This window comes from Megalobrama amblycephala, linkage group LG19 (genome assembly GCF_018812025.1).
Source record: "Megalobrama amblycephala isolate DHTTF-2021 linkage group LG19, ASM1881202v1, whole genome shotgun sequence".
Taxonomy (NCBI): domain Eukaryota; kingdom Metazoa; phylum Chordata; class Actinopteri; order Cypriniformes; family Xenocyprididae; genus Megalobrama; species Megalobrama amblycephala.
Window position 1 is genome coordinate 28095725 of NC_063062.1, and position 14259 is coordinate 28109983.

General features: G+C 32.8%; 1 protein-coding gene across 1 annotated transcript; it reads left to right on the forward strand.

Annotated features, from left to right (window-relative positions):
• The first annotated feature begins 8522 nt into the window (after positions 1–8522).
• LOC125254555 lies at positions 8523–12971 on the forward strand. The gene is made up of 8 exons (XM_048169211.1): positions 8523–8845; positions 9088–9396; positions 10774–10881; positions 10983–11007; positions 11099–11145; positions 12075–12126; positions 12305–12339; positions 12764–12971. The coding sequence occupies exons 1-8, from the start codon at positions 8689–8691 to the stop codon at positions 12799–12801; spliced, it is 771 nt and encodes a 256-aa protein (XP_048025168.1). The 5' UTR covers positions 8523–8688; the 3' UTR covers positions 12802–12971.
• Positions 12972–14259: the final 1288 nt, after the last annotated feature.

The following is a 14259-nucleotide window of genomic DNA, read 5'->3' on the forward strand; positions in this document are numbered from 1 at the left end:
TCCAGACAATTAATCATTCACATCACTTCAAATGGTTCATTGACATCACCAATCAATCCTGTTACACCAGTTTGAAATTTGAAAAAAGCTACAAAATACTTGTAACTTATATTATTTTTTGTATTATTATTTTAATGAATGTACAATCACATTTGGGTGACAACCTCAAATTTGAACAGATAGATTTATTCTATATCTACTGTAACTCAAGAGCCAACTAGTTAAAAAAAAAAAAAAAGACCTGGAATGCCACCTTCTTGAATCAGTGAATCTTTTGGAATCTGATCATTTACAAGAAGTGTCCAAATGAACGTACATTGTTATTCATCCTGAAGGATATATATATATTTTTTTGATGTCACTATTGTTACCACCATTTCTGAGGCAACATGCATTTGCTGCTTTTGACCTCTAAGTGGCACTATAATCATAGACATCCACAAGTTAGCAAACACACATATCAAAGCATATTTGATTTTGATGAGAAGTATGAGAAGACCATTTAGGACATTAAGTAATATATGGACTATAATTAATAAAACTTTCCAATGCTACATACAGTATGAGAGAGAGAGAAAGAGTGTGTGTGTGTGTGTGTGTGTGTGTGTGTGTGTGTGTGTGTGTGTGTGTGTGTGTGTGTGTGTGTGAGAGAGAGAGAGAGAGAGAGAGAGAGAGAGTGGTCCAAGCAAACCCTACATTGTAAAAATAGTAATACCAGAAATGTTTGACCTTGTGAGGACATTTTTTAGTCCCCATGAGGAAAACAGCTTATAAATCATACAAAATTATGTTTTTTGAAAATGTTAAAAATGCAGAATGTTTTCTGTGATGCTTAGGTTTAAGGGTATGTTTAGGGTTAGGGGCTAGAATATACAGCTTGCACAGTATAAAAATCATTATTTCTATGGAATGTTCAATATGAAAACATGTGTGTGTGTAGTTTTAGCTATACTTGTGAGGGCCAAATGTCCTCACATATATAGTGAAATATGACAACTGAGGACATTTTACTTGTCGTCATTAGTTTATATTATATTATATTAGTTTAATTAATACTTATAAATCAGCTAAAACAAGTCTTTTTTTTTCTTTCTTGTTCTTTTTTAAATCTAGTGTGTTGCACATTTCTGTGATGGGTAGGTTTAGGGGTAGGGTTTGGGTTAGGCAACAGAAAATATCATTAACCTAAAATTAGGGGAAGCAATGTATATATATATATATATATATATATATATATATATATATATATATATATGAAACGAATAGGTATTACAAGGAGAGAGTGACAAGGACATTACCCCATGTCCCCATTTTTCAAAAAGCTTAAATCATACAGAATGCTCTGTTTGACTTTTCTGAGACCCTCTACTCTTCCCTGCGGATGGCCTCTGAACTACTTTCTGTACAATCTGAATTTGATGTTCTGAATTTCTTCTTCATCTTGAAAACTTGAAGCTGTATTTTTAAAAACTGGATATCTGCAGTCTAAAATTTCAGAACAAAAAAATCTGCTGTTTGAAAATACATGTCTATAAATTCTGCCATGAAACCATTTCAGTTGTGTTCAACTCAAATGTTTCAAATGTTTAATAAAAATTTTTAAAAAATAAAATTCATAACTATGTAAAATGCCACATAATATTCAATTTTATTAAATTACACTTGTCTATAATGCAAATTTACACAATTCAAATTCAAATTTAATTAGAATTAGAATTAATTTAATTCAATTAGAATTAATTTATTTTGTAACAATAATTTTGTTTCTAATCAAATATGAGTTTGTCATAATAAATTAGACAAAAAAAATACTCCCCCTGAACCGATTGGTAATGCCCAACCAATGCGCGTCGCACTTTCACCAACACAACGTCAACGCGACGCGAGTGGTACTCTACTGTTTGAATGGGAGAGCACGGGTAGCACGAAAAATGAAGAGCACCGCTGCCCAGCCAACTATATTAAACTGCTGGTCAAAAAGGGACGTTAATAAGATAAAGCATGTACTGAGAAGGAGGAGGTAGGAGAATGTTGTGTAATACACTCCACATATATTTTAGCTAACATTAGCTAATCCATTGCAATTCAGCCATAACTATCAGTGTAACTGTAACCAGTTACCAAAACAGCCGTCTGTTTTGTTAGTTAATTATTTAATAGTGTCTGTAATTATCAATGACAAAAGTATTCACATCGGTGTTTATTTTCTTCCTAAATTAATCTGACTTTTGAACGAATTGACTGAATGAATGATTTAAAGGTCCCGTTCTTCGTGATCCCATGTTTCAAACTTTAGTTAGTGTGTAATGTTGTTGTTAGAGTATAAATAAAATCTGTCAAATTTGAAAGGTCAAAGTTCAATGCCAAGCGAGAAAGTCGCCTACATCGAACGGCCAGTTTGGACTACATCCCTCTACTTCCTTCTTTAATGACGTCACTAAAACAGTTTTTTGACTAACCTCCGCCCACAGGAATACACAAAAAAGGGGGCGTGGTCTTGTTGTGCTCCCACGGAGAAGAGCAAGAGTTGCGTTTGTAGAGTGTGTTTGTCGCCATGTCGTCGAAACGCTGTTATTTTCCTCCCGCAGTCCAATCACCTTTGTTTGGCCTTCCCAGGGACGCTGTACTTAGAGATCAATGGTTACAATTTATGTTTAACTCGGTTCCCGAAAATTATAATCCACATGTAAAACTATGTGCAGCACATTTTGCTGAGGACAGCTTCCTCAATCTCAATCAGTTTAATGCCGGATTCGCACAAAGATTATTCTTGAAAGATGGAGCAGAAGCTGCTGTCGAATCACAACACAGGAACCGCTGGCACAATCAGAACTCGTTACGTATTTCTGAAGGAGGGACTTCATAGAACAAGGAAGTCATCAGCCCGTTTTTATGACAGTGGAAACAGCGGTATACAGATAAGTAAATTATGTGAAAAATACTGGTTTTTTTTACACGCGAAACATGAACACATGTTATATTGCACACTATAAACACAATCAAAGCTTCAAAAAACCACGAAAAACGGGACCTTTAAGTGACTCACTCAATAAAAAAGCGAATCGCTGCTGCCTACTGGCGGTTTCAATATTTAACAATTTCTTTCTTTTTAGAATCACTCAGTTATGTTAGAATTTGATGAATGATTGATTATACATAAATTTAATAAAATTACGAAGTATAGATAGATAGATAGATAGATAGATAGATAGATAGATAGATAGATAGATAGATAGATAAGAAATAAATTATCCAATAATGCTATACATAAACATATTATTTTTTAATTAAAAAAATAATAACAGGCAGCATACCACCGTTCAACCCCCCCAAAGTTGAAACCAAATCTACGGCCTTGGCTTAAGACAACAGCATGTGGCCAATATCTAAAAGCTTAAGGAACAAGCCTCAAACGAGACACACCAGGTGAATGCAGTAAAAAAAAAAAAAAAAAAAAAAAAAACAAATAGGTATCACCATACTTTCCCCGCTGATTTATTACATTAAGAATTGCAAACATTTTCTGAAATGTTGTTTAAATATGCAAATGAGGCATTATCTAATTAAATATGCTCTAATTTGCATTTCTAGAACAAAAGTCTGAGTATTGGATGAAGTCAACTTCAAAATTCTTGTTTACATATTAAAGTCAAAGGTTTCTACAGAGGGAATTTTGGATATCTATTTTTATCACTCCATAAATCAGAAAATATTGTCAACAGACAGAATTGACAAACTCATTAAATATGGATAAAACTATAAAGTTTGGTGTAGTATTTACAGCCTTTAAAGATATTTACTGTACTTGAAATCTACAGATGCAAATAGTTAAAGTGCTATAAAATATACACTTCAAAGTTTATTTTGGATGTTTTTTTTCCACCAGTCCAAAAAAAAAAAAAAAACACTATATGAAAAGCCAAAAAAACCCAGTTTTTGTCTGTAGTGCTGCTGCCCACAGATTTGAAATACTTCAAGCTGTGTGGAAAAATCCTTCTACCCACAGCACAAAAAAAAAAAAAAAAAAAAAAAAAAAAAAAAAATCAGAAGCTACAATAGTTAGGTTCGAATTAATGAGAAAATTATAGGTAATGAAATTAATATTATATTTGATATATTTATCAAATTAAATACAGTTGTGTATCCAAAAAATAACCTGGGGGAGTATACATTTTTAATGACTTATTTATGAACAAGACCTAAATACACACTCTTATTTTGAAATGTGTATTGAAGAACATTAGTCATATATCAGCATAAGCTATCGCTTGTGTTACATGCCAGCCCTTTTTAGTCTAGGGGTAATGGCATGGCAGTAACACATTTTTGAAGAGAGAGCACACACACGAAACTCTTGTCTCCCACCCCAGTAACACACATCCAGAACCAATGACTTAAGGTGATATTTATTAAATCAAATGTAAAAGATGAAGGGAAAAACATAAGCTTCAGGAGGGTGCAAAGGCCAACATAAAGTTTCTAACTCAGTTTTAATCATAACTTACCCATACATAACCAAGAAGAAAATAAATAACAAATGAACTTACTCATCTTCCTGACTACCCATAACCAGGAGAAAAGCAATTTCAAACAAAAAGGGCACCCACCTCCCTACAGGTTTACTTAACTTAATTTTTGAACAAAAAAAGCCTGTAAGTCTTCAACCATATTCAGTAGTACCAATGGTTATCGCTTGTCATTACCAGAAAACAGTAGTATTATCTGGGGCAAACTAGAGTCTGCAACCCTCTCAGCTTGCTGTGAGACAGAGCTGGCTTTATATGCTGGCTTTTTCCTGGCTGCAGCCAATCAGTGGATCTGAAGTGAATGGCCAGCAAATCAGCAACAGGTGAACCCAATTACCTCCCTCAGAATGGTAGCCCTATAGACATGTAGAGAAAACAAAAAGAAAGAAAAACAGAACACAAAAGCACACAGAACAAATGATAAATAAAATAAAGTCTCAAGACGTAACACTTTGCATAACGTGCACTATAGTATACATTTGTATACCACTTAGAAGCTGTCTGAACGCTGTGTGAGCAGGTAGAACACGCAACAGCACCACATTTAACTTTGAATTGTGTGGCGCATACATGAAATTATAGCCTTTTGAAATTTAATCACATAAGGTATCGCAATGTTTTCCCACCCACAAAATGCGGGAAGCACTGAAAGAGCTTAAAATGGAAACTTAGCTTTGTTTTGTGAAGATGTTGAGATTTATGGAGAATGAAATACATCCAGCTGTGACATAGATTTGTATGTTGAGTGCAGATCTCATCTGAACATGTTTCAGGTCACTTCCAAATTGAGCAGCTTATAATCAATGTGGCGAATTAGTGTGTTTGTTAAAGAACTTGAACATGAACTGAAATCTGTGTGAATTTGCTAAATTCTGGATTACACAACTCATAGTGGTCTCGCCCGCTGAATTTGCCATTTAATTAGCTCCAGGGGCCTGTTTCAGAAAGGAGGTTAAGTGAAACTCTGAGTATGTTAACCCTGAAATGAGGGAAACTTTCCGTTTCAGAATGGGAGGTGTGTAAAACCCGAGAAAGCAGGGTAAATCAAGCCTGTTTCTGAAAGATAGGTAACTTGTATTCAGAGTCAGTTACCATGGTAACTTACTCTGTGAACCTAACCTGGTCGCGAGAGTTTCTTTCGGTCTCCTCTCCCTTTTTAAAGCACAAACGAAGTTTAAACCTCATTCAGTCACGCTGCAAAAATGCTTTTCTTACTGAGTGTTTTTTGTCTTTTCAAGTACAAATATCTAAAAATTATTAAATCAAGATGGATTTTCTATATAAGAAAATGATATAAGATATTTAGTCTTGTTTCCTGAAGGGGGGGTCTAAATAAAGTGCATTTTACTTAAGTAAAAATATCTGCCAGTGTGATGATAAAAATAATTATATGGTAAAAATGATTATTCGGAGTGTATACTACTACTAGTGCGAATTCACTGTAGCTTCGCCCACCAATGTCACACAATATTAATTAATGGCTTCGGTAGTGTGTTGGGCCTGGAGATATAATTTATGACACGATCGGGTTCGAATCCGCCTTTTGCCGAGCTCGCTCTTCTCCCTATTCCTATCACATATCACATCAGAAAGGAATTAATTATCAATAAAAATTCAGAAAATGTTCTACAAGTGGAAGTAAATTGTCTAACGAGTGTTTAATAATGATAAAATCATTTACACACTGTAATTATTGAATAATGTTAATGTACAACAATACTGAGGTGCAAATAGTATGTATCTAATTACTATTTACACTTATTGCAAAGAACTGCTACTTTTAGCCTACATGGTGTTGTATTATATCAAGAAAATGCAATTACCCTGCCTCCTTGTTAAAGGGCATATTGCAGGTTAGAGCTTCCGTGATTCAATGCATAGAAAATAATGTAGGAAACAGATTTTCTTGAAAAAACACGTATAGATACGCTACTTAGGTTTCTGGAGTCGTTTTTGTGAGAACATTTTACTTCCGCATCTGAAAAATGCCAAATCGGAAGTGACGTAACGGGAGGGAGCGCGATCAATATAAACAATAGGAAAACAATGGATTGCAACGACAGTTCGGACGATGAGGAAATTGTAAATGTTAATTCATACTTGTATAACAGACCATAACCATACAATTAGCCTGCTATGTGGTCAAGAGAGCAGCGACAGGCCAGAATGAGACAGAACTATGGTCAAAAGAGACTAATTGAGCTGTTGTGTGAGGAGAACCAATGGAGAACAGGGTAGGAGACAGGTGTTAGCTTATAGATATACGCGTTAGCTAACGATATGTAACACTGTGCTCAGATCACAATATTATACAGATTATTATCATGAATCAGGCAACAGCAAAGCTAGTATTGGTCAACTAGGAGTAACGTTATTGTGTTTCTTGTAATGTTATCCTTTATTCATTAATTATGTGTTATGAGTTTATTCCGTATCCATTCACTGATAGTGTGAGGATGTATATGATGTCATGATTATGTATATGTGTGAACTTGAATGTATACGTTTGAAGATGGGTGAAGCTGAAGATGGGAAGCCCAGAGCTGGCTACACCTTAGACTCAAGAGTGATTACTGTATTTTATACCTTAATGATGAAGTTTTATTTGCCTTTACATTTTTGTTTATTATAAAAAGAAAAGTAACCAATTAAAAGAAATTTAATTGATTACAAAAGCTGCCTACCTTGGCTTGATATATAGTGTTTTAAGACTTTGAACAAGAACGTACCACAGAGGAGTCTTCTGACCAAATTGTAATTTGCTTATAATTTGGGCCAGACTCGACTTACTTTACCTAACCTGAGAATAATAAATAATAAGGTTAAAAGGTGTTAAGATCAAAATACACGCCGTAAAACAATGGTAAATAGAACATAATTTGCAAAAAATAAAAAATGCACTTAAATTATTAATTTTTTCTTTTCTTTTTTTGCATGTGGGACACCATGGAAATGAATAGTAGTTCAATAACTTACTGTTCTGCCAGTTTCTGATATTATAACAACGTTAAGAATTAAACTTATATTGTCTTTTGGTTGGGTGCTGTTGCCATGGTGAATCGTAATATCGGAGCTTTATTGATCATGGCTTTTCATAAGTGCGTGCACCACGACTAACTCAGAGTCAACCTACTCAGAGTTGATTGAACTAACTCAGTTGAGCTGTTCTGAAACAGAAAAATCAGTTTCCCATATCAGGGTAAGTCAGCTCAGAGTTCAAGTTTTAACTCAGAGTTGGTTGAACCTCTTTATTGAAATGGGCCCCTGAGCAATGCGTTAAAGCTGCTAATAATACTGAATGAAAATTTGGGACCAAAAATTATTCAGACACTTTGATCAGACCATGTTTTTCTTAAGTGTTATCTAAGATAATTATTATTATTTTTTTTTTTTACTCTGAGATCTTTTTTTTTTTAAATTATCTATAGTGAATAAACTGTAATAATGAATGAAATGTTCAAGGTGTCTGAATAAATTTTAGCTTGACTATGTTGAGGAATACTGAATATCCATCAGAAAAATCAGGTGTGAATCAGGTAGATTTAAATACACCAGTCAGTGCTATTTGACAATGTTTCCGGCTTTAGAACGTCTTCACAGCAAGACTGTTATAGATACTTTAGTGCAAGCACTACTTATTCTGTCAAGTGCAGTGACCCTGTAAGAGCATATTGACTGCAAGCTAAGAATAAGTCAATTATCTTGCAAAAGAAGAAAAGTGAAAGAAATATTGATCAGCAGCCATGGTTGGTGTGTTTCTACTTGCATGTAAGTACTGAAATTATTATTATTTAATTAATTAAAAAAATCATAGATGTTCAATATATTAAATCTAAACAAATGCTGGTGCTGTTTGCATGATTTCCCCCATAGATATCTCATTGAATCTATTCCTCCAAAGTCAAGGTATTTTTGAATAGTGCACTAAATAACCACCATTGCAGTAAATATATTTTGCAGTAATATGGTTTTCAGAATGATCAAACATCCCTAACTTATTTCCTTCACAGGTCATGAGATTAAAAAAGCTAAGATTTTCAGTGAAAATATAGAAGTACCAGAAGGTGGTAAACTGGAGCTTTTTTGCAGCACATTTGGGTTTACAAATGCAGAGACAAAGGCAGTTTATGTATATCTGACTAAAGATGGTAAAGCTATTGATATGAAAAACGGACCAGCTCGACGAGACATCACCTTTAAAAAAGCGAGAATAGAAATGGACAATTCGGGCAACTACAGCTGTGTGTTTTCTGAAGAAGAGTTGGAAATATCCAAAGTGGTGGGATATGGCCATAATTACATCTTCATAAATGTGATCGGTAAGATATATGACTCTTCTGCTTACCTTTGTGAGTGTGTTTGAATAATGTGCACAGATGAGAAATGCTCAGTCACTTGTGCAGATTAATCACAATAGACTCACTGTTGTGAAAAATTGCCTATAATAAGAAAGAAATGTTTGATATTGTGTGTTTTTCTTTTTGTTTTAGACCCTTCGTCCTTGAATGAATTAAAGGTCATGCTAAACATTTAACCATAAGTGTTCCCTTTCTCTCCACAGAATCTTTGATGAATTCACAGATACATTTGCTGAAGTCTGAGGTAGCAGTGGGAAGTGATGCTGAGTTTAACTGTACAACATCCAGTCCTACAAATCTGTCCAATAATATGATTTTGGCTTTTCTCATCAAAAATGAAAAGCCTATAAAGGTCAATATTTGGGACACAGAGGAGATGATGACAGCATTCACCCTCAGAGAGGTTCGGATGGAAGATGCTGGAACATACAGTTGTGCTATTTTGTTAAACATTCTCCCTTACCATGGAATGAGACTTGATCGAAATAATAAAGTCAACCTTCAGATAGTCGGTAAGAATGGGAAGGGAAAACAAAACCAAACTATTTATAGGGTTAATGTGTTTATAAGGCTGTATGGGGTGTCATGCATTTTTACTATTATGATTTACTCAGTTTAATGGCAGTATATACCCTAAAAAGAGCAGTTATTACATAAATAAATGCTTTAAATAAAATAATGGTTATGTGCAAACTGATGTAACTGCAAATAAATGAAAATGTATTATAGTTTATATTAATATTATTTATATTAATATTATTACTTATATTTACATGAAATGCAATTAGCTAAACTTTAGACTTTTTTACCTAATTAAGTAGGAATTCAGAATATGTGTGTAATTTTGGTAACATTGCAATTTACACTGTCCTTATACATGTTACATACTTACTATAGTAATGACTGTAAATTATGCATAATTACAAGCAACTAATACGATCCTAACCATAAAATGATTGTTAATTGATTTTACTCAGTACTTATTTGTATACTCACACAGGTGCACCTTTAATTATAGTTCAGCCGTATTTTCAGAATTAATACTGTTGTCTTTGAATTAAGGTCAAATTGTACCGAATGTACTGATAAACATTTGTTACTCTAAAATATACTTCAATGTAAATTTGATTGTATTGTATTTAAATACATTTGTGGTATAACACTTTCGTTTAGGGTCTAATTCTCAGTATTAACTAGTTGCTTATTAGCATGCATGTTACATGATATTGGCTGTTTATTAAAACAAATATTAGTGCGTTATTCTGCATGACCATATTTTACATCCCTTACTCCTACAATTCTACTACCTGACTAATTATTAATAAGCAGTGGTTTAGGAGTTTATTGAGGCAAAAATCATAGTTAAAAGTTAGTTAAGAGTGAGAATTTGACCCTAATCTAAAGTGTGACGATATTTGTAACTGCACATTTGTAATGTTGAAGTTGCAATTTAGTACATTTGACAAAAATATATTAACTTTAAATAACCTGTAAAATTATAACAAAGTACTTTACTTGTGCTTTAATATGTTAGTCAACATAATATAATAAATAAATGTCCTTCTTTAAAGCACAAAAAAATATTAAAACATAATGATTTCATCATAATGAAACAATGAAAACTCAATGACTAGTTAATTGTATTAAACAAAAAAATAAGAATGTGTACTCTCTAGGTATTCAAGTGGCCTTTTATTTAAAAAAATCATATTACCTGCTAGTTTAATTAAAGAAAGACAGAAATAAATACTTTTAAGATTTTAAATACACTACTTAAGTACACATTCAATAAGCACACTTCTTTTTCACAAGGGAAGTTAACTAAAATGTAAGAATTATGCAAACTGACAAAATAAGACTTTTTTGTGTTTCTGGGTTTTCTTTGACAGTGGCATCTTACAGCAGCTTTGACAAAATCATAATTGTCATAATGTGCTCTACCATAGTGTTGCTTCTCAGTCTGTTTCTGGGAATTTGGGCAGTGATCCGAAAGCGAGGTACTGAGGCATTTTCTCTATAACTGCAAACATTAACACGTTTCACTTTCTTGAAAAGTTCTGTTTAAATAATTATACTCACGGCATTTTGTTTGTGATAGGGTGCCTTGGATTCCACAAAGAAAGGTCAGTTTGAGAAGTTTTTTTTTTTTTTTTTTTTTTTTTTTATGAAAATATATTAGATTTATGATAATTTTGATGAATTTCTAATCAACAGATCCTTGAATGAGACAGAGCTCAGAGTAAACAACGTGTTCTACAAAGGTATTTATTGTATGGTTGATTATGGTAAATTATTGGTAAATTATTTTCCCGTAATGGCACAAGTGGAGGGAGGAGAGGGGGTGTAAATGGGTATGTCACTATACATAATGACAGAGCTCGTGAATATTAATTAACTGGTGTTGCTTAGTAATATTCCTACTGTAATATGTATGTTCTGGTTAATTTCATTGTGCTTTGGTTCTGTGTTCCATCTTTGTAAGTTGACCTAGTTTCCTAGTGTGTGCCAGTTTGTTCCCTTCATTACTGATTACGTTCTCCTCATGTTCATTTAGTTTCCGCATTACCTCGCCTTGTGTATTTAAGTTCTCTTAGTTCTCAGTCTTTTGTCTTGTGTTAACGTGGTATGTTTGTTCAGTGTTTCTCATTCCTGTATTCTCTTGATTGTCAGTTTATTAAAGACTATATATTGTATTGTGTTAACTTACCAGCAAATCATTACCTACATTGTCCAGTCATTCTTAAAAGTTTTGCTTAGATTTTTCTGTATAAATGTAAGTGGATGCAATAATACATATTTTAAAGGGGTAGTTTGCCCAAGAGTGACAGTTCTGTCATCATTTACTTACCCTTATGTCATTGTAAACTTATATGACTTACTTCTGTGGAACACAAAAGATGATAGGGGTCTTAAGAATGTTGGGGTGCAAATAATATTGGATGCCATTGACTTTCATTGTATGGACAAAATATTTTTTTCCCTTATTTTGTTTTTCACAGAAGCAAGACATGCATACTAAATATGTACATTTTAAATGTATGTATCTGCTAAAAGTTAATTTAGTCAGTATTCAGGTGTCCACTACCATACCAATAACTGTAAAAACTAACAAAATTGACTAAAACTGCTTAACTTCCAGATTTCATGGGCTATTTTTCTTCTTTTTACTTCTGTTCTCTTACAAATTTAGAAATTCCCAAACTTGACACAGCTGATACTGAAGAAATACGAACTGTTGTTTGGTAAGCCAGTAAAAAAAATAATATCAATTAATGAATTAATGAGCTTTGTGCTGTTCTATTGATTGATTCCACATGTATGCTGACTTTCAGATTATTGATGTCTTAGTTTCTATTTTTGTTCCTTATTTCTTCGACTTTCCATGCAAATGCTGTAAATCAATGTCCATTGATGTCTTAGTTATGCAGCAGTGTGGGAGGAGTCTTCTGATGGTGGTAAGTCTGCGCTCTTAAAGATTTGTTGTAAATTAACTGTTTTTTTTTTTTGGATTTTTAATGTAATCTTACAGTACTAGAAAACACAGTAATTATGCTATATCATATTTTATTTCTATACCATGAATGTTGGCCATTCTCTACTGCACAATTAAAGTCTGCGTGAACCAGAAGTTGCAAACGACTTTTCTCCAGTGCTGTGACGTATTTCCAAGTGAAACGGAATATTGAATAGAGGGCAGAGTTTTACTTTAGCGCTCCTCCTCTCCATCTCTCGCTCATAGCAGACTTGCACGGATGAATTGTTCACCACAAAACTAGCAATTTGAGCTAACAAAATAAATAAGGTCAATTTTGATTTCATGTGTACTTTAATGATAGCTGTGTCTGCATTAAACAATTTTTTTTTTTTTTTTTTTTACAGATGCATTGTATGATGCCCTGGTCTTCCAGCAGTCTTAATGCTCAATCAGTAGAGCATAGCAGTGCAAGTTCATATGTCCACATCCCAGGGAAAGCAAGAACTGATAAAATGTGTACCTTGAATTCAATGTATATTACTTTGGATAAAAGTGTCTGCTAAATGCACTGATGCAAATGTGATAAATTGGATGACATGCAGTAGGCTACAGCTGCAGCATAAATAAATTACTGCATTTTCATTTAACTTGATGTTATCTTTTTTGTGGTCAATTTTAGCTTGTTTTATAATAGTATTTGTTTGTCACTATTGTCACTTTTTTATTGTGCACATTATTTAATTAAATTTCTCAGAATTAGCAAAATACAACATGCATATTATTTACTGTTGTAGACTTATTTAAAAAAAAAACTCAATCTGCAAAATATTACAATGTGTTTATAGAATACCCCATGATAAAATATTGTGAATGAAAAGATATTTCACCATGTACAGATGGTATTTCATCATTTTTATACACTTCCAACTTCCAACTTCCATTTTGTCAGACAAACTGTATTTTAAATGTTGATTAAACAATCAAATGAAGAAAAAATTGACATTATATAAAAATTTAAATATTAAAATAAATACTTTATTACTTATTATATTAAAGAGTAAGTACTTACAATGTCAAATTTGGTGATGTTTTAGCTCTATGTAATGTTTTTAATTATATTTTGTTGTAAAAGGTGTATCATGATTCAAGTCAAGAGTGATTCAGATTTAAGAGTGATCAGTGTTTTCTCCAGTGAAGTGTTTTCCATTTCAAATGAGAATATACATCTTGTTTTGGTGTATAATTAAGTCTGCATAACATTTTCAGTTTTCTTAACTGATACATAAATTAGATAAACTAAGAAAGTTCCACATTACTATTACGCATTGTTAATGATCAGCTTAACTTAAAATGCAGGAGAGCTTGAATCCATTTATAGAGTTCATAGAATGTATGTTTGATGAAAGCACAGACCAACTTTGTTGATACAACATTTCCCCTGTAAGTTGTGTATACTAAAAATGAAAAATTTCAACTTCTATTATATACAGCTTAAATGTTATTTTTTTTAATTGATTTATCTTTATTATCTTGGGGGTGGAGAACTATACAAAAAAAGACCTGCGTGTACTGTACATCACCTATATCAACATGTATAATCTACTGTGAAAGGAAATGTGCTCATACAAACATAATGCATACATATATCAAATTACATTTTTTATTATTATACTAATTCTAAAATGGCTATACATGGTATTTTTACAACATAAAATAATCAATGTCTTTACAAATGCTTGTAAGCAAACTAAATGTTTATAGAGATATCAGTTACTTCAGCAGTGGGTTTAAAATTATACCTGATGGAAAGTTTGCAAAAGTTTAGTGTCTTAAAATGTCTCTGAATATGACCGTTATGACACAAAAAACGCTTAAGTATATCACTGCATCTCAGGTGATA

What these genes read in the sequence shown, in the direction of transcription:
- LOC125254555 (XM_048169211.1), top strand. Translation starts at nt 8,689, where the DNA reads ATGAAAAACGGACCAGCTCGACGAGACATCACCTTTAAAAAAGCGAGA. An exon ending in GAAATACGAACTGTTGTTTG is followed by an intron (nt 12,127 to 12,304) that starts GTAAGCCAGTAA and finishes TTGATGTCTTAG; the next exon opens with TTATGCAGCAGTGTGGGAGG. An exon ending in GGAGGAGTCTTCTGATGGTG is followed by an intron (nt 12,340 to 12,763) that starts GTAAGTCTGCGC and finishes TTTTTTTTACAG; the next exon opens with ATGCATTGTATGATGCCCTG.